We start from the raw sequence: 20,961 nt of genomic DNA on the forward strand, positions 1-20,961 counted from the left end.
ACTTTTAATACGTGCCAACAATTTCTGGTGATTATAAATAGTTTTGAACAGTACCCTTGCTAAAGGCTGATGCTGATGCTCTTTGTTGCAACTCGTAGAAAAGGAAGTTGTTTTCCTATCTAACCAGCTGCAAATGTATTCACAAACCATAAGGCAGACAACTTTTTTTCTAGAAAACCTTTATTTTCAGGAAGAAATATAATTTTTATGGAAATACACACAATTGGCAAGAGTGAAGGGAGCTAAGAGGTACAGTAATGTTACAGTAATAGCGACGAGATGGAAGAGATTGTTTGTGAACCCCTTATTAAATAAAGATGCTGCTTTAATAAGGGTGATTTATTTCCAATCTATTGTATGGTATGACTGAAGATGTTTAATAATTCATACCAAGTGCTGTTATGCTGTCATAAAATGAAACCCAAAAACCAGCGGACCCTGCGGCTCCCCGTGATACACCCTGTTGCAGTCCACATGTGAAGCTTGCAGTGGAAAAACACCTGTATGTGCGCTCTCCATTGCTCTGCCTTCAATGGCCAGTGCTATGCCAGACTTTTACTTATCAGCTTTCTGCTGTGTGTGTGTGTGAACAGTGGCGGTGGAAATGCACCAGACCTCATTCTGCACCATTAAAGCAATGTTCCTCTCAGCACATACATTCAGCTCTGCTCCTGTAGCAACCGTACGATAAACCATTCATATCTCAGCCTGGGCTCAGTGCACTAAGGATGGAAAAATGAACACTTCTCATAAAATAAAATGCTTTTTGGCTTTTGTGACTCTTATACGCACTTTCTCCAAAATAACAGCCAAATGAATTTCATTGCATCTCTGTAATATGTTTCTAGTTTCACCCAGTAAGATGCTCAAAACTTTACAGGGCTTTACAGAAATTGGCTTGTCTTATGCAACAATTTAAACAGAGAGGAGCCACACTCGCCCCAAAGTCCTTGTTGACTGCTCTTTGAGCAGGCAACCCAACACAATGTGTTGTCCCTCTATTGCTTGGCAACTCACAGCCTTGCACACTACAAATCTCTCACAGACGCATTAAAGTCAAAGTAAAAGTTACACCGTCCCCTCAATGTATTGCACAGTGTACATGTATTTTCTCTGAAAACAATGGCAACGCAATGAAGCAAAACTAAAATCTGGGTAGCATACCACAGGACAGGCTTTAGTATACAGTAATAATTCTGCAATGCTTTGTAAACACCCATAGAAAGCTGTTTTGCATGCAGGCTAGCTGTGTAATACATGACCCCATGGGCAGTGGAAGATAAGGAAGCTCTGAACACATTCTGTATGCCAGCAAATGTGCTTCATCCAAAAGAAATACCGAGATGTGCATGCAATGATGTAGGTACCCATTTAAGAGGCATCTAGAGCAGGTCAGTGAAAATCCAGGTAGGTGTATGGTTAGATATGCCAAGCATTTCTAAACCTTTCACAGAATCAAGGTTGGATACATTCCAAAACCAGTCCCTCATCCCTTTCCTTATGTGGACCTCCATGTCATGTACAGTGAGGACCAATCACAAGTGGGTTCAGAGGCATGGAGTTGTGAGGTGTTTTTTGGGATTCACTACTAGCCTTCAAATGTGCACAGTATATCTGACAAAACTTTGCCATAGGGTTACCAGGTAAACAGTTTAAAGGGCTGATTAGATATATATGTGTAAAATCATCATTCAAAAACTGCCCGCTATGGTCACTGTGTGGCTTGTGTGGCCTCGGACTTGACAGCATCCACCAGGAAGCTGAGCTCGTTGCACAGCGTCTCGTACCGGTACGCCATGCGGATCTGCGCCACATTGGTCCTCCGAATGTCGTTCCCTTCGGGCCCGTCCTTCAGGTAGTTGGGCCCCAGGAAGTGCTTCTTCTCCTGCAGGGAGGAGAACAACATTTCAACTGACACGCCAGAGAGGAGTAGGCAGTGCTTAGACAGGAACAATTGCTGGGATTTTTGTCCGTTCAAACTACAGCATTATGCAGACTAAACGCTATTCTGTTTTGAGCGGGAGTCAATAGGATATTATTTTTCAACATCATAGGTGAGCCAGTTTGTTGAAAGACACTAAACAAGTAATTCTGATTTGTAATGTCTTACACAACTCTAGCGTCATGCTACACGGTTTTTCCTCATGCATATTTATAAAATAAGTTTGCCATTTACTTGGGCTGTTATCTTGCCAGACTGAATAACAAAACTGTATTTTTAAGCAGACCATGTACTCCATTACTGATTGAGCCACTTGCCCCTTTCCGCAGCGGGTCAGTTGAAAGGTAAAGCATATGAGGAGGTGAGCAGGTCATACCTGGTGGGACAGGCCACTCTGCAGCACACTGTTCCTGGCAATCTCGCACACGTCACAGGTACTTAATTTCCACAGCTGTGCCGCAATGGCATACTCCTCCATCAGTGCCTCCTGCAGGGCAAACATGCAGTGCAGATATGCTGAAAACACACTCAGCATAGAGTCACAGGGTAGGCAAGGCTTTATGATCCCCAGAATGGGTGAAGTTTCCATGTGTTATCAATGAACCACAGCTTTGACCAATCACAGTATCATGCCATAGAAACTAAAGTATTGATTGGTTAACACTAGTTTGTGCTTTCCAGAACTTAGAAGTTCCACTTAGACGCCTCACTCTCTTATCGCTAAGGGTCATGCAGTACTCATGATGTGACCTTGTTCACCAAGGTCAACTCTCCAATATTAACTGCATGGCACATCATATTCTCTGCCAGCTCTCAGCTCATGACAGTTCCAGGCATATAAGAGATTCTGCACGTCTTACACAGGACTGATCTTTATATGATCACAAGCCATGTCTGACCATTTACTCAAGGAACCTGGAGAAACTCATCAGTAATTTGCTGGTTAATATGCAGGATGGGACCCTACCTGTTTTAATACTGTTTTACTTGCATTCTCCTAAGTGCCTTCGTCTTGAGATGTCTCCAAAGCAACCCTTACCTTGGTGTAGTGGAACTGCATGGGGTCGTCAGTGGAGAGGGACACACACAGGCCCTTGTGCAGGAACTCTTTCAGGGGGTTCTTGGAGTACTCCAGGAAGAGGCTGTTGTTACTGAGGGGGGACATGGCGATGGGCACCTGTGCCAGGTAGTACAAGTACTGCAGCACAGGGCTCTGTGGGAAAATACACGCACCAAAAATGACTGTCGGTCTAACAACCACTTCACATACACATCACACAGGCTACACATACCACAGACAAACCACATACATCATACATCAGGGCTGTCCAACTCATTCCTGGAGATCAATTTTAATTTTTTACACCTGATATTATTAATTAGCAGCTCAATGAGATCTCTAGCTGTTGGCTGAGGTGTGCTTTGTTAGGGTTGGAGTGAAAACCTACAGGGCGGCAGATCTTCAAGAACCGGGATGAGCAGCCCGGTTATACATAATGTATAGACCACACACACATACACACACACACACAGGTTTGAACCACCTGTCTCCTGCTTCTAGCACACACTCCATACAATTACATTCACGTTAGGAACCTTACTCACTTCACCAACATGCGCTCAAGCATACAGCCGAAGCAGTTTAACAATTATTTCTGTAAGCTTCCTTTTTACAGGCAGGATATCCAGAAACGCACGTGTTGCAGCTACGGTATGTTTAAATGGGATGGGGTTTAATTTGCTAAGTTTGTTTTTCCCAGGGCCTGCGATTGAATTCCTTGCTACACATCAGAGTGTGAGTATCCAGGTGGGTTGCCCTGTGGAACACTGCCGTTCCAAGCCATGGAGTGGTGTGTGAGCTAGAGCAGAGGAGTTCAAGTTCAGGCTAAGGGCCTTTTTAGCCTCGAGCCTAGAAAGTGGAACATCCAGAAGGAAGGTGTTGTCAGGGTACCTTCTTGAGGTTGAGTCCGTGGGAGATGTTGTCTGCGGTGAGGAAGGCCGAGACCAGGTGGGTGATGGACCCCGCCTCTCCACAGTGTGGGCGGAACATGAAGGTGCTAAGGCCTCGCTCCCTGCAGGTAAGCAGATACTGGTTCAGTGTGAACCCTCTGATCACCTCAAACAGCCTTCACGAACTGCACCGCAAATGCAAATCTCCAAGCCCTGAAGCCTTGAATATTCCCAATCTCCACACATGTACTCTGCTCTACACCTCCCAAACACATGCACACACATAGGAGCGCTTGAGGAACACACATGAAGCACATCTGCATATATAAAGATCTGAGTGTAATGTACTGTTATTATGCAAGATAAAATGCAAACATTTTAAGGTCATGACGCATGCAGTACTGTTTTGGATGTGGATTCAAAGATCTGCACCCTACCAATTAATATCTCTGTAGTCATATACTCAATTTCACAAGCTCCTTTTCACTCGGGAAAACAGGTTTGACAGCCACAATCCCTGAAAGGGAATTTCCCTGCTTGCATGCAAGCCCAGGAATGGGGAGGGGACACTTACTTTCTCAGGTTGTTGAGCACCATGATGTTGGCGTACATGTGGAAGAGGTAGTAGCTGTAGGGCGGGTTGTCGTCACCTGTCCAGGCCTCTGGCTTGGGACTCTTGTAGGAAAACATGTGGTCGCTGTGCTTGGATTCGTCATCGACGCTGTCAAATCCGGTCACCTGCACATCCATGAGGGCGCAACAATCAAACGTGGGTGGGACAGTGTGTTCTGGATGTTTCTTAAAAGGGTGTCACGGGCCAGGGGTGTTTGTCTATTGTTTTCATGGCTGGGGCAATTTTGATTGACAGAGGAACAGGGCAGACAAAATATGTACTTTCTTATTGAGCATTTGGAGCATTCGTTCTGATCTGTCGACTCAGCTTGACACAAACTGGCCAGTACTCACATATTTCAGAAAGACATGCAGCTCCTTCTGCTTCTGTGGATTTACTGTGGCCTCAAACAAAGGCAAGAAAATATTCTCCAGCATTTTGGCGAAGTTTGGTATTGTCTTCTTTGACTTGAAAATGTCACTGAAAGAAATCAAAGGGTTTCTGTCAAAATCACTAAATCCTTACAGTACCAAAAACTAACATGCCTCTTTCCCTTTAAATTTGTGTGAGACTTTGAAAGTGCCAACTGATCATCAAATCAGCCATTCTAAGGCCGTAGGGGCTGCTTCCGCTGACAAAAAGTTTTGTAATACAGTCTAAGAGAAAATCAAATCCAAATTAGTCTTATGCCGTCTAATCCTGAGACACCCAGATTCTTCTATTCTTCTAGGCTCTTATATTAATTATTATAATTTTACAATTGTTTAATTTGGCAGATCTAATGCAGTTAAATGACTGAGAAAGCCATGGTTTTAACCAAGATGTCACTACCGTCAGTGAAAAGTGCTCTCAAACAAGGGGCTTTAATTTGCATTGAACTAAACACCATAGTATCTCTGTTTTGGCAACTATGGTAACCAAGTGTACATATGTATTCTATAATTCGAGCTTTGTGGCTCCTTCAGCCATTGTATTAATATAAATGCAAAAATGTTGAACCCTTTTCATATTAAATGCTATATTTTTCTGAAGTATATCTTGAGATTTTTGACCACAGCTTTCCTAGGGGGCTGGTTGATGTATTAAATCATGTACCACCATGAAACAGCAGGGTGGCCTGTTTGGTTTTTTATTATCCTTCACTAGCATTATTATCTATTGTCATAGTCTGTGGGGGTGGGGGGGGGGAGCACACACTGGCCCAGTGGGCATCATGTCACACCAGACTCCGGATCATTACTGAAGCTCCACACTTGAGTGCCTAGATAATGGAAACCTAAGATGCAATGGATTATGAGCCAAACCTACATCCTGTTAAAATCAGCTTGAAAGACAAACACACAGAAGTACACTTCACTGCACATCTTCAAGTGTCTTAATGAATCAGTTGGAACAAATCCAACACATACAGATGGGGGGAGGGGGGGGGTCTAGCACCAGGTTTGAGAAGCCCTGGCTTAGAGTAATATTAGGACACTGAATTCCACAGTATCCCAGAACTCCTCACTCCACCTCAAAACTTACTATATCCTGGGAATCTGGATGATCCACTGCATGTTGGTGGAATGGACTTTGTGCTGGATAAACCAGCAGGCCAGGTTGTGCCATTCTTCTGGAGCCCGGCCATAGATGGAGAGACGAGGCTCTGCGTGCTGGTACTTGCTCTCCTCCAGGTCATGCGCTACCTCCTGTAAATGACAGGAAATGGAAAATGTAACATAAATTATTCCTGTTGCACTCTTCATGATTAATACCATGTCGTGCCAACGTTACTGTGATTGTTTTTGCATACCCGTGATGTCTCAGGGAGTGTTTGCAATCATTTGCATGCCTTTGTTTCACTTGGCAGCTAAAACCATACTAAAAGCATACTGTGTGTTCTGTCATTCCTCCTGCCAAGTCCACACTGTACTTTCACTTCCCTCCCCCAGCCCACATGACCAGACTCTATCACTAGCTGAAAATGTAATGCAAATTTGTTAGTGACGAGTGTTAACAGATAGAGAAAAAGCTGCTAAAACAAAATTAACACCTATTTTGATCTGGCCTCAGCCACACTCTGGAAAGTCCCCTTCATAAATTATATCTTACCTTAATGATTCGTGCAAAGTATTCCCCATCTAGGTAGTTGTCCGTTTTCAAATAGATTTCCCTGAGTTCGCTAGCTCCAACAGGATTGTACTTGGAGTTAAACTTGTCAAACCGATGAAAGGTTTGTCTGCCCTGCAAAGGAAATGAAAGATTTCTTTAGCTTTAAAAAAAAAAAGTGTTTACTCTTGAGAAGACACAAAGAAAAAAAGAACACATTGCAATAATGTTTCCAGTGTTAACTGAATCTAACATGCAAGTTGGGAGGGGCATGTTGGTCTTACAGCATGCACATCCAAGGAGTCCACGGTGAGGTCGTAGGGGTCCATGTTCAACTTTTCGAACACCTGCTTGAGTGTCATCTTTTTCCCCTGCTTCTCCATCACCACACGGTCCTCTTCTGTCTTGCACGTGGTCTGGATGAACTGGAGCAGGTGCTTCTGGCTCATGCAGGCAGCTGCGTGGATGTGGGTGTCCACCTGGGAACCAGAAGGCAAGCAGATGTACTGCGACTCATATCTGGAGTGCACACTGGTGTTACCGCCAAACTTGGAGGGAAACGCACGACAGTCTCGCCTATTTCTACAGTTCTGAAGATCATCTTCATAACCCGCAAATTACAGCCAGGGCCGCAAAATTCAGCGTCCCCCCATGTTTTCCGTTAAGCGGGGTGTTTACTAAGACTCATTAAGGTTATGTTAATGAGCACAGCCACAGTGAGTTCAAGTAAATGTACTGCCGGTGTTTAAGGACCATCTCGCGCATGGCAGGAAAGCAACAATGTCGTACCCCTCCAACTATGGCACGTTTTGGACAGGTGTCAGGATCCATGGATGCAATGGATAGGCACTGTCACCTTTAAATGTTAACACATCTCACATGTCATTAGTAAAAACTAATATTAAAACACAGTTTTAATATTTAAAGTTGTTTAATTGGAGATGATGAACATTAGATAGCATTAGTAAATATGGAAAAATGATATTTGTCTAGTTAGCTTCTATAAAAGCCCTGCAAATCTTTACTAAATATGGCCCTATGTGTCTTAAGGTCAGAGAGGTTGCATTTCCATACTGTTAACACAGGTGTGTAGATGTGCTATATTTTAATGGGGTTTGGTACTGAGATATAGGTGTTGAGATAAAGGTATTCACCTTTCTGACATTGTAGAAATCTCGGTGGGGCACACTCTTCAGCTCTTTCAGCTCAGCCATTTCATTAAGCATCTCGTGAAGGTAGAACTTTGATCCAAGGAAGTTTAGACGTCTATGGCAGTAAGTCTTCCTGCAGAAAAAGGTCAATGGTATACTCAGCAAATGTTTTGCAAACAGTCATCTCCAAAGAGTGTGAGAACAGCATTTGACTCAAGATGAAAGGCCTTGCAGGTTCGAACCCTGATGAGGCACATTTCTTGTTCTATACCACAAAAATAGTACCGCAAAGCAAAATGCAAATAATGGTATTTTCGATATCACAAAGCAGAACATAGAACTGCTTCGCTATACACCATTACACATAGAGATACTGGTATAACACTGCCTCTAGTCTAGATTACAGGTACTGGTGTACACCATCACCATCAAGACTACAGTGTGTACTGGTATAGTCTGTCTACAGACTGGACAACAGGGCAGTGGTATGGCCCATGTAACAGAGGCAGTGCTGGTCTCATATGGCGATTTGGCGGCGTGCTCACGTGGGCCCGTCGGCGATCATGGCAAGGACATGGCTGAGGTCAATGGCGAAGGTCTCGAGGTCAGGGTAGGGCAGGCTGTGCGGCTTGTTCAGCTTCAGGTCCTCGGGAGTGTCGTACACATAGATGATGCCGTCCTTCATCTTCAGTTCGTAGTTGAGGTTCTCCGGAATGTCTTCCATGCTGTAAGGGTCCTCCCCCTCACGTGGACAGGGGACGATTTCTGCAGGGACAGGGTAGAGCTGGTTACATGGCCGAGCCCCACACATGTATCGGCCTTATGATTCGTTCCAGCACGTCTCCACTGTTGCCCCTGGGCATTCCTGATCCGCCTTCGGCATATTATTCATTCCTTTTGATACGACACATTCTTACTACTACTACTCATTTTTGCATGCACATTTTGCAAGCAACTTCAGATATATAAGTTTGAGAAATTATTATTTCTCTTGAGCATAATTTAGAGTATGGATTGCATTAAGTGCCTGTGGTGTTAGAATACTCAATTGTTATGAAGCCTTCTATTTGCAAAGCTTATGTTCTAAACTGGTATGGATGGGGGGAAATTAATAGCTGCATAAATTTGATCGTAAAGTATTTTGCCTTGTCTTCTTTGTTTCAAACTGATTCTAGGCTCATTTCTCATTTCATGACCAATTCTGTAGCCTCCACTTAAGCTTGTGCAAACATGTCTGTAATATGGCTAACTCAAACAGATTTTACTTCCTCAAACAGAGCTGTCTATAATTTGTGGGCATGGCTCATTTAGCAAGAAGCAGTTTAAATTCCTGTAACTGCATGTACTGTACTTTCAGCAAAAGCATATAAAATTTTAATTAATATGCAGACCTGTTCTATTTCAACCGAATGTTCTTTTTATAAAAAATTTTAAAAAATGGCAAAAAGTAGTAAGTTAACAATGACAGCGCTGAAACCCTCCCCCTGTCAGATGAAATGCACCCTTTAGACGGTTGCTTAATCTGTCTGACTAAACGAGTCCGTCCAGTTTGGCTACGGGGCTCAGACAGCCTAGAGCAAGGCATTAGTCTGTGGTCTCACTGGGAGTGGTCATGCAGCCTTTTGTTTCCTGGGTGAATTCCTGTTTCACCTGCAGCTGGCAATACCTGGCAGAATCTCCTCCTCCTCGGTCCACTTCTCGTGTTCCGCACTGCGCAGGAACTGGGCCGTGGTCCTGGGGAAGCGATGGTATGCCAGCTTGGCGTATTTCTCCCTGATCTGCAGGGCTTTCAGGATGCTTCTGGCTGCTTGCTCATAGTCCTCAACTGTGATCTTTAGAGCACAAGGGGGGGAAAAAATCGGCAATGATCATCAGCAATCGTGAACTGCCTGCCTGTCAGTGAGCTTCACCGCACCCACCTGCCGGCCTTTAGAGAAGGGCCTTCGTGAAGGACGTGTGCTCCACCGTCTTGCCCAATGTGTTTTGCCCGGTGTGTTTTCCCCAGTCATTCCGGCGTGCAGAACAGCACGGCTCGTCCGACACTTCTAACCTTTCGCGCACGGCAGACACGAAAAGCGACAGACGAATCCCGCTATTCCATGCGCTGGAATGACCGTGGATTCTGGAGCAAGTACTGTACAGCATGCCAAACCCCCCAAAATATATCCCTGACCTATATTTATACAGCCCAGGCCCTGACCCACAGTTGTTTTGTACAGGCTGTCGCCTCGATGGGCCAGGCCGGGCGGGGCTGCGCTGGCTTGTAAATCGCTGGGGACAGCTGCGATAGTTGTTTTGGGGAGGGTAGCAAGGAGGGACTTTCTCTCACCCCGGCGCAGTAGTCCCCGCTGATGGTGACTCTCTGGTACTCCGGGAAAGCGTCGGACAGGGAGGGGCAGGTGGAGGCAGGCGAGAGGAGGGGGGACACCACGGACAGGGCCCAGTCACCGACCGCGATCTGCATTGACTGGGAGCGGATCAGCTTGAAGCTCTGCTTCCTGGAGAACAACGCAGTAAACAGTAAAATAATATCAACTTAAACACTTGATCAGAATTAAGTATGAAAACACATGCATGTATCTCCTGGTGAAGGCAATGATTTATTTGGTTTGCCATTGTTGGTATACTAGTCCTCAGGCATTCTGCATATTTTCCTGGCGAGTGTGTTGTTTGTAAGCCACTGCATGCTAGAACAGGCCCCACAGGACTGTGGCACTTTGCTTTGCATCACTAATTTAAAAAGACGGATTAATGAGAGCATTTAAGCTCAGACAGGACTTTCAGCATATACCAGTTTTCCTGCCATAATCTCGTACATGGTGAGCCTGGGGTGGGGCAGGGCTACACGGGTTGGGGCTGGGCGTGGCAGGGTGAGCCTGAGAAGTGAGGGTTAGGAAGGACCAGGATGGCGTGAGACGCGGGCCCACCTTTTGGCAGACTCCTCAGAGTGCTGCTCGGCCAGCTCCCTGAGGATCTCATGCTCCTTGGCCTGGTTGAGGCCGATGGGGCAGTCCTCGGGCACGGTGAAGAGGGCCAGCGTACTTTTCGTGTCCTCCTCCTTCAGCGCCGATGCGTACACCCTCTCCGCCAACCGCCGCACCTCCTCGTCCACCTCGCTCAGCGAGATCTTGGGGAATTGTCGCGGCATGTCTGCGGGAACAGAGGGGGCGCTCATGAGCCATTCACAGACCTGATAAGCTGTTTGCCTGTGCTTGGGGGGGGGGGGGGGAGCTGGTGCTGCAGTATCTGATAGGTGCATTCAGATGCAATTCAAACTCTGTATTGATGATAATGAAATTCCATATCTATGCTAATGTAATCCTATGCTGCTGCTTTTAGGATTCTAGAATATCAGGCGGGGGTTTTGTGTGTTTGTTTCCGTGCTTGTGTGTCCGTGTTTGCATGACTGTTTGTGTGTAGTATACATGTTTGTACATAAACCAGAACAGCACATATTTAAATAATACTCTGAGTCAGGAAATATCAATATTAAATCTACATCTAGGGTCATCAGCCATATTTTCAATCCACTCTTGTCTACTAACACGGTTACCAGACATTTCTGCTTCATGTAAAGACTGGGTATGTAAGTTCTACAAAGTGTATTCGCTGATTAGTTACAAAGATTAATTATTCAGTTAAGAAATATATATATATATATATATATATATATATATATGTTCTTTGTTTCTGTAAGAATTATGCTTGAGATGATGTACATCTCAATAAACGTGCCCGCTGGTTTCGCAAGTACACATAAATCATGCCGGTGAACACGTCCTGCCTGCTCTGATGTTCATGGACTCCACATTACAGCGCGAATGCCAACTGCATTGGCATCCTACCTCTGGCATCCTACCTCTGGCCTAAACCACCGGCTTCTGTTTCTCCCTACAGAAAAGCAACAGTAGCAATACTGAACAGGGTGGCAACCATCAGAAATTCCATTACATGATATCACAGGCATTTAGCAGACCTTCTTACCCAGCTTTTCCTACACAGCTTTTCGCATTTTTTTATATAGTATCCATTTATACAGCCAGATATATGCTGAGTCTGCTCTCTACCTCTCACTAGTTGTCTGTGAGAAGGAGGGTGCAGTGATGTGCAAGGTGAACATAATGAATTTCTACAACAAAGCTCTTTCTTCCCATAATGTCACGAGAGGCACAGTGTGTTTCTCACAGACTTAGTTGCAGAAGTAATGTCACAAATTGTACATGTCCTGTTTCTGTTGGCCAACCAACACAGCAAAGCCACTGCTGATGTCAGCATTTTTTAAGGAGTCCCCTGGCCCTGGTAACATCACGTCATTGCTGTTGGAGAACAGAAATCTTGTGATCTTGTGGGTTTTTGTTTTTAGAATAGACTTTAGTTTCAGTGGTGACTGCAGGGAATACATGGCTGTTGTTATATTTGTTCTTTCAGTCCTGGTTTCACTTTTCTTTGTGCTTTACAGAGACCCGGTCAAGAAGTTCTCATGACCTTGCCTGAGAGTTTCAGCCACTGTTTATTTACTGGGCCTTTCCCTCCCTCGTGTAGCAGCAGTGATAATGCTAAGACTAATGTAAATGTTTACGGTTTATACACACACACATGCAAGCACACACACACACAAGTACACGCAAACACACACACGCATGCAAGCACACGGAGACACACACACACAAGCACACGCAAACACACACACACGTACAATATTTATAATATATATGCCCCAACTGCTCTTCTCTACGTTGCCAAACAGCTGTTGTTGGAATCACATGCAGTAATGCCACCAGTAATGGGGTGTGGCTATTGTTGTTAACGTTCATACTACAGCCAATCGTGTCATTGTCTCTGCTGTTGCTACATGTGATCATTGGTAGCCTCGGTCAGCGAGTCGTTTCTTGCCATGGTTAAAGGAGCTGGTGCAGACAGCCATGGGCAGAGATGAGCCCCTGCTAACCAGATCAAGTGTCTGAGCACTGAGCGGCTCTCATTTCTATTGACTTTCCCTTCCTGTTGACATGGAACCCAAGCCCGCTGCCACCCTCCTCAGCACTGCCTGTGATTGGCATGCCTTCAGATGGAAGCTGCTGGATGTTCCCATCACTTTCGGAACAGCTGTTCACCTCACGTGTGCCCTAATAACTCCGCACCAAAAGCAGACGTGCTGGCACGTCCCCCACCGCCCCCCCCCCCTTACACCACTTGCACCACCCGCCATCCCAGCCCCACACACAGCACTGAGGAGAGAAAGAAAGTGCGAGAGAAGCCCGGAGGAAATATGATAGGATATTATGAAGTTGTATTGATTCAGTAATGGCTTCTCATGAATGATTTAGCCCCACTTTCTCCTCACAGACTGGCCGCAAGCGTCGCCCCCACACGCACTCTCAGCGCTCATTCCAACACAAGACACAAACTGCTGACTCACAGCTTGTTATTGTCATTTCTTTTTTTGAGTGAAAACCCACCAGAAAAAAAAAAAACTTTAGTCTAAAAGCAAAAGGGCAACCCCTAGCTCCATTGTCCATTGGCCTGAATTATTAGCTTACTGCCTTCTTAGCTGACAGAAAACGGGGTGTAATTTCAACATATCCATCCATGCATCGAAGCTCACAACAGTGACTCACGTTGACCCAGGGCGGTTGTGTGAGTAAGACCAACCGATGAAGACAATGTAGGTTAAAACACTGTTGGTTTGTTAATAAGTCCCTGGGAGGGTTGAAACAATACGTGGGTACGTTGTTTTTCCTCCACTGAGTTAGCCCCCCCCCCTCCCCCATTGTCCACTGTGAGCTGTTAGAACTGCTCTCTCACTGCCTCCTCCCTTACCTTCCGGGCCGGTCAGTGCCATGTCTGTGGCTGCACGGGGCACTGAGTCTTGTATCGGGTCTGGGTCTCTCTGCGGGATGGTCAGTGCTGTGTGTGTCCTATCTGCTGCTGCCCCACTTTGAGCCCCCAGCTGCTGAGTGAGTGGGGTTTTGCTTTCTTGAGTGCCCCCCCACCCCCCGCTCTCTATTTTAAGAAGCCGACAGAATCGCACGAACACGGCCAGTAATCCCCGCGGCACGTCACAACTGACTGTCAACACAGGGGACTAGCGCAACACCCACCCAGCCCCCCCCCCGCCGATTCCTTAAATTGGCATGCTGCACAACATCACCGAATCCCCTGTTATGTCCTCAAAAGGGGCAGAGCAGGAGCCCCCAGCTGTCCGGACCAGGCATAACTGGGTCAGCGTGAGGGCCGGGTTTCAGGACGGCCCGTTACAGGACGCCGGTCAGGTGGTCCGGGTCCAGGTCTCGGCCATCCCCACCACAGCGCAAATCCCCACTCTGACCTTGACTTCCAATAATAAGGTGCATAGAATTACAGCTCAAAATAAATAATCCTGCCGCAGTCATCACATCACTCACTGAACGAGTAATCGCCCCCCTGAACCCGATCTCCCGCCACGCTCACCCCCTGCCAGATTGGGTGATGACACCCCGACGCCCGCTCGCCTAGCTTATGTCAACACCACTCTGACCTCCAGAAGGCACCAGGCCTTAACCGCAGGCGGTAAATTTGGCAAAACGGTCAGAAAGAGTCTGTGACTTTACCTCCGTGCTCCTGGTAAGCTCCCAGCAGTGAACAGCAGCTTTACCTGATCCGTGCGGAATCCGTCTGCCTGCCTGCTCTGGTGCTCGTGTCGCTCTGGAGTGAGAGGGGTGTGGCCCAACAAGGGGGGGGGGGGTTGAATTGTTCCTTTTTATTGTGGAGTCGCGCCTCCCACCTGCTTCCTGATCCCACTGGAACAACTGCTGCGTCTCCCGTGTCCCCAGAGAAACCCGACTCCGCCTCAGAGAGCAGCTACCTGTCCGCCCTCACGCCAAAAAAACACTGCCCTCCCCTCTCTCACACCGGCACACTATGGGTGCGGTTCTAGGCGCTCTCTCATTGGACGACTGCCATGGTTATTTTTTACCTGCCTTATTCAGGTCAGCCAATAACTCACAGCGAGACTTTGAATCGCACTCCATAGCGAGTTCCACAACTTCCACAAACTTCAACCCCCCCTTGCTCCCCCCACCCACCCTCCTCTCTCCCTTTTTTGTCCTGATGAGTCGGTGAAGAGGAATGCGACTGCAATGCCAAGCCGACTGTCCTTTATCGATCAGTGAGGTGGGGCGGGAGGCCGTGTGATTTCGGGAGTGTCACGGATCACATTACGGGAGATTAATGTTGGTACATACAGACCCCAGAACACATCGATGCTGTGATTTGAGCAGAGAGACACTCTAAGTGAGTAACCCGGCTCAGATTTACAGGGATCCCATGTAGTAACACTCCGTGAATCTCACAGACCTGTATCAAAAGTTCCTTCACAGAGGAATTCCGCAGATTGCATATAGAAGCGGTTTGGTAGCATACTGTACTGTATGTTCTTGTCTCAACTGAAGCTCAATATAACCCAGGGTTACCAGGGACACATTCTTCCAATGCTTGATAGGTTAGCTTTGCTTTTTTTCAACTTGGCCCCATTTTTCCCCCAACTAATCGCACCATGCTGATCGGTGTTCACAATAATTCAGTCGCCAAACAGAATTGCCAGGAGGGACGCTCAACAACCGTGGCAAAATAATTCAGTCACGTCTTTCTTTGTGGGGTTTTGGTCACCCAGAGAACTGCCCCACTCTGCTTTGCAATGCAGACTAACGGAGTGACACAAACAAGCCGTTTAATGCCTTCTAAATGCGGGTTTCCACCAAATAAGAGCTTGGTTAGCATGTGCAAATGCATTTAATAAATAACAGTGAGAAAGCATTGCTCCAAACTTCAATAACAACGCTAATTCTAGAGATTATATTGTACTACAGAAATACTTCCTTACTTTCACTCTGGTATGCTGTATCCATGCACCCGGAGCGGTGGGGGGGCGGGGCTGGGTGTTGGTAGAGTTGTTCACTACCGTAAAATGTCCTTGGTGGCACATCACGTGCTTCTCTGCATGACATAGTCCTCACTGAGAACAATGTACGGTTCCGTTTAAAAAAAAAAAAAACGGTCTGTCAACTGAAACACCAAACGCCTGATAATGGACAGATGAAATGCATAATTCCTAATATGATTCTATTATGGGCATCAGCCATAAATGAATGCATCGTTGTGTGGTCCAAGACGCATGAAGCAGTGATGTCCAAAGCTCTACAAAAAGAGCAATTATTAATTGCGATCAGCAGAGAATAGCTCCAAAAAAAGGGTCCAAGTGGAAGAAAAACCAAACATATCCTTAAAAGGCAAGAGGGAGAGACCATCGGGGCTGGAGAGAGAGTGGGAAGTCTGCTAAAAGGAAAACAGGTTTCCTACAAATGCCCATTACAATGACTTTAGCTCCGTGTGCTGGCTTTGTGTACTGCTCTGCTGCCAGCTACTGCCTGGACGACTCCCTCAAATGTAAATAATGCACCCTTGGCTAAGAGTAACCTTGCTTAGTCACTCTTACCCAACCTAGGCCTCTCTGAGGCAGGGCCTGGGGTGTTTTTCAGTCAATCCAAGACAAGGGCTAGCATGCCTCAGCCAATCAGGTAACTGGGCCGGCATACCTTTTTCCAATTGGATTTTAAAGATGGGCAGCTAATCACCTGATCTGATAGAGGAGGAGCTTTTGAGGGACAGCCCTAATGAACACGAACAGGGTTGCTGCTCTCTTTGCATCTGAATCATTTTTTTCATACAGAGAATTCGCTCTATGTAGTAGTACACTTGTCTGTTTTACTGTTTGCGGTTGCAAAAGAATGAAGAATGTAGAACACCACATGGGACCTTTTCTTTTCTTACAGGTGATCTTTGGCAGGTTGAAGACAATTTACAGTGAATGCAAAGCTTAACAAGATGTGAAAGCCACAGACAAGTTTGTACAAGTTTCTACATGTACCGCATTCCATGTAATTGCATTCCTGCCAAATTTAATAAAAAAAACCTGTTTTGCCGGCCCTACTTCGATATTTTTGGGTTTATTCCCAGGCAGACAGCAGAGGGGTCAACAGAGAAGAGAACACAACTTAGAAAGCACCACGGTGGGGATCTAAGCACCCCCCCACCCTCCACACAGTAGGAATCGCACCCGGCTTGAGTCGGCCGCCTTACGGACTGCTCCAAACACTGCGCTGCCAATTCCAATCTGCTTCCTTCATAATGATCCGGGACTAAACTAGTTACACAGCAGAGTTCATCATGCACCAAACCAGCCAACTTAATACCCATTATACAAGTGCCTGTATAATCTGGTGCATAATTCCTGATTTTTATATTCTGCCTGATCTACTATTGTGACCCATTAAAGTGATCACACCATACTCCATTAGAGGGAACTGGTATTATATGAGGGCATCTTAGCATCTTAGGGTTCCCATACCCCAACACAGTTAACTCCTTCAGCTTAGCTCACTGCCCTGGCAAAGAGAACTTTAAAAAACAAAATACAGGAAGTAGGCATCGTCACATCCTTCCTGTTGCAACAGACGATCAGAGCAGATAACTGGCCGGAAAAACCCTTTCATTGTCACCAAATGCTTTTTAACTGCATCTCTGTATTTGTGTATTTTGTGCCCTGCAGACATGCGATTTCAATCATTCTGTTTCAGCCCTATGCTTTTTAACCGCATCTCTGTATTTGTGTATTTTGTGCCCTGCAGACATGCTATTTCAATCATTCTGTTTCAGCCCTATGCTTTAATACGTCTGAATTAAGCTTTTATTAATATTATTGTTAAGTATGTCCCTGACATGTCTTGACATGTACTAGAACCCATCGGCATGTACAGCTGAACAGGAATGCACCGATTCTAGCATGACTACCGTAGCCCGTCTCTCTACAAGCTATGGATGAGAGGGTGAAAGGGGAGACACTGAGCATCGAGCACAGCGCACCTGGGTCTGGAGGGGAGTCACTGAGCACCGAGCCCCAGAACAGCCTTGGGACAGGAATGCAGTGTTACTACCCCCCCCCCCCATCCCCCATCCCCCATCCCCCAGCAGAAGAGTGACGTAACAGGAGTGTGAGAGCTTACCCTTCCCCAAGCAGGGGGTGGACTGCTGTTTGAACAGGGGGACTCCTTTTCGGCTCATCCTCCTCAGTGTGTGCGCCGGGGGGGGGAGGTGTTGAGAAAATCACTCAGTAGAAGGAAATCTGACTGGTCGTGGAGGTTGATGGCGCATGTATACTGTAACAGAAGTACAGAGCAGCGTAGGGTGACGTGGCGTGAGGTATCTTGTGGTTCATGCGGGGGTGGGGGTGGGGGGGGCGGGGGCAGGGGCAGGGCCTTACCGTATGTGCACTATCACTCACAAATGACCCTTTATGCTGCGATGCGGCAGCGTAGGGCACAGTCAAAACCAGCCATAGACACTGAAGTGAAACAAACTGTCAGCCTAACACTGAGGAATACTGTAATCCATATCTGCAGTGCGCTTCATGTTTCTTCCAGCGGATGTCCTGACGTGCAGTTGGCAACTTTTTGTGATTATTTATTTGTTCATTTTTACCCAGCAGCCCCTCTTCTCGGAGCTAATACGCACTTGGGTAATCACCAGGTTATCTCGTATCTCATACCCACACACATCACCCCCGTCTCTTGGGGGGCTTCAGCTCCACCCAGCTGCGCAGAGATGGCAGTGTCCCTCATGCATGAAATGTCCCCAGTTAGCACCAAAGCAGCAACGCAGCTTGAATACCAGCACTGTATGCGCAGAACCCACTTGATATTGAGTGCACCTGACACATTACGAAGGCACAACAGATTCCGCTAGCTCCCTTTCCTCAGATAAATAACTGAACCAGTCACAGTGCTGTGTCTTTCAGGGTGTTAAAGGCACGGACAGAGATAAGTAGCAAGTTGTAAAAAGCCGGCATGTGTGTGATCAAGCATCGCAGCCAGTCATGCATGCAGTCCCCCGGCAGAGGAGATTCACTGTTCTACGGTGTGTGAGCAATGTGCAGGCGGCGAGCTAGCGGCGCATCGCTGGTCGGTCCTCCCACTTACCGCCGTGGACCGTCTCCTCTCTGCGGGCTGGACCTAATATTCACTCTTAGTGCTAGCCCTCTCAGACAGAAACCGTTGCTCGTTTTCTGCCGCTACTGCGGTAAGAGATAAGCGTTCGCATAGTGCTTCCCAGTCAAGACTCCACCGTTAACTCTTTCACTGCCGCATCACAAGCCTTCAAGCACGCAGAAGCAAAACGCTGATGAGAAAGAAGTGAAGTAATGTTAATGTTAATCGGTTTTATGTACCTCTGGAAAATGACTCCACAATCCGTTTGCTGCTTTTACCAAAACTGGCTGCAGCTGTGTTTATGCAAATCAGGCTGTCGTTGTTTTTAAGACCGGAGAGAGGAAGAGCTATATTTAAGCTACATATTTCCTGCACTTGTTTCACATGCATTTAAGTGTGGAAATATAACTAAGAAACAAACATTAACCTCAGAATTCTTTATTCGAACCTCTTTCTAAATTTACTGAGGAGTCTGTGCCTCTGACCCTGTATCTACATACAGTAGAATAAGTTTTTTGGTAACTAAAAAACATTGATTATTTTGAGAGCAGGAACTACCCAGATGAATATCTGCATACCTCTCTGTTGAATGCCCAACATTTTTTCTCATCTAATTTATGTTAATATTATTTAGCTCAACATTATAAAAATTATATGCAAAGCATATTTTAATATACTAATTCAGCAGGGAATGCTTTGTATGTACACAGCTTATTTACTGTTAATAGAGTTGTTTTGGCCTTTTAATTTACAAAAACTAATAATTGAGTATTAACATGTAGGCTACATAAATGAATTTGCTCTACAGGCATTGCTTCCTGTCAGCAGGAGGTCTGAAGCGCCATCTGCTGGGAATTTGATATAATTACAGGGTTCCATTACCAACCTGGGAAGACTCCAGAGGACTTTAAAGGACATCGGTATTTTAATCTCTACCTTTAATCCTTAAATTCTCACAGATAGTTAAAACATTCATCTAAGAACTAGTCTTCAAGGAACTTTTTTAACATGTAAAGTGCAATGAAATTAATCTATAAAATCTGTAAATATGTTATGTGTTGTAGAAACAATACTGCAAGAACCACTACGTAAAATATTTTAAAACTATGCAGATAGTGTTAACGTTCAGACACCAGCACATGCCCAGAAACTGTCACACGCTGATAAAAAAGGTTTGTCTTGGATCACTTCTGTTGGATTTCCTCGACAGCAAGAATGTGAACGTCACAACCTCGTTGTTTACAAGATCATTAAAGTCAAGTAGCATTTGTCCTTGTTGCCTCTCCATGTATTTATTATTAGACCTGTTATTTTTCATCCCAAGGATTTGAACTGAATCTTTAAAAAATTGTTTTTTTCAAGAGCATTTATTTGCTGTGTACCTTGGTTTTAAAATATGCAGCATAAGAAATGTTTACTAGAAGGACATTTAACAGCAGTATGACATTCAGTGACAGTGTTTAAATTTCATTTGTCCTACTATGTTTCCATAGAGAAATTTCATAGTACAAATGACTCCAAATTCAGAGAACTTGTAGCAATGGGACATGCTTAAAATTAGCCATTACAAGTAGGAGAATAAGAGAAGAGAATAAAGAGAAAAATGTGGTTAAAAAATGAGTGCTTCTCGTCATCTTTAACTGAGGCATGAATTTATCATATCACTTGGACTTTCTAGGACTCATTCAGGTCTATGCATTTCCTCAACTAACAGCTAACGTCATACTCACCTCATGCAGAGTTTATGTCGGGGCGAGTGAGTCTTTCCAAGGCTGGTGTTGTGGAAATGGAAGGTGAAAAACAGGTCTTCGAACGGAACGCCCTGTTGAGCAGCTTTCTGAAGTCTGCTCTGAGGAAGCAGAAGAGACTGACTGAAGATGAAAGCGTCGTACTGCCTCTGTTAGAGCGCCATACGTCAAGTGTTATGACCAGCTGACTTTGAATGAGAAAAGAGATTCCCAATTACAGCACTTCTCAAGTCTATGGAGGTGGTACCTTTTGTCATCAGATGGACTTCTGGAGGCATTTCATGGCCTGCAAAGTGTCTTGCATGATTTCATGATTTTTCTTTTCTCTTTTTTCCCCCAAATTGAACATGGGATTTGCTCTTATGTGCTGATGTAGAGAATACCCTGCTGACTGAAAACCTTTCTCCCTGGATGATGCCAGTTGCATGTTAATTTGCCACTGTAAGTC

The 20,961-nt window shown here is 45.6% G+C and overlaps 1 protein-coding gene across 8 annotated transcripts; it reads right to left on the minus strand.

Annotated features, from left to right (window-relative positions):
- Nucleotides 1–202: 202 nt before the first annotated feature.
- Nucleotides 203–20,649, minus strand: ampd3a (adenosine monophosphate deaminase 3a). Of its 8 annotated transcripts, XM_064336888.1 has the most exons (17): nucleotides 20,496–20,649; nucleotides 18,757–18,955; nucleotides 17,785–17,937; nucleotides 10,672–10,894; nucleotides 10,074–10,242; nucleotides 9,411–9,576; nucleotides 8,290–8,509; nucleotides 7,748–7,877; nucleotides 6,878–7,072; nucleotides 6,597–6,728; nucleotides 6,030–6,193; nucleotides 4,859–4,985; nucleotides 4,467–4,630; nucleotides 3,894–4,014; nucleotides 2,982–3,155; nucleotides 2,319–2,429; nucleotides 203–1,885 (listed from the first exon to the last, which is right to left on the minus strand). In XM_064336888.1, exons 3-17 carry the CDS (start codon nucleotides 17,840–17,842, stop codon nucleotides 1,712–1,714), a joined length of 2,328 nt encoding a protein of 775 aa, XP_064192958.1. In that variant the 5' UTR covers nucleotides 17,843–17,937; nucleotides 18,757–18,955; nucleotides 20,496–20,649; the 3' UTR covers nucleotides 203–1,711. The 8 variants fall into 8 exon arrangements, with proteins under 8 accessions (XP_064192958.1, XP_064192960.1, XP_064192961.1 ...); XM_064336890.1 differs by lacking the exon at nucleotides 18,757–18,955 and having other exon boundaries at nucleotides 20,496–20,648; XM_064336891.1 differs by lacking the exons at nucleotides 18,757–18,955; nucleotides 20,496–20,649 and adding an exon at nucleotides 19,005–19,020.
- Nucleotides 20,650–20,961: the final 312 nt, after the last annotated feature.

The sequence above is a fragment of the Anguilla rostrata genome, chromosome 5 (genome assembly GCF_018555375.3).
Source record: "Anguilla rostrata isolate EN2019 chromosome 5, ASM1855537v3, whole genome shotgun sequence".
Classification (NCBI taxonomy): Eukaryota; Metazoa; Chordata; class Actinopteri; order Anguilliformes; family Anguillidae; genus Anguilla; species Anguilla rostrata.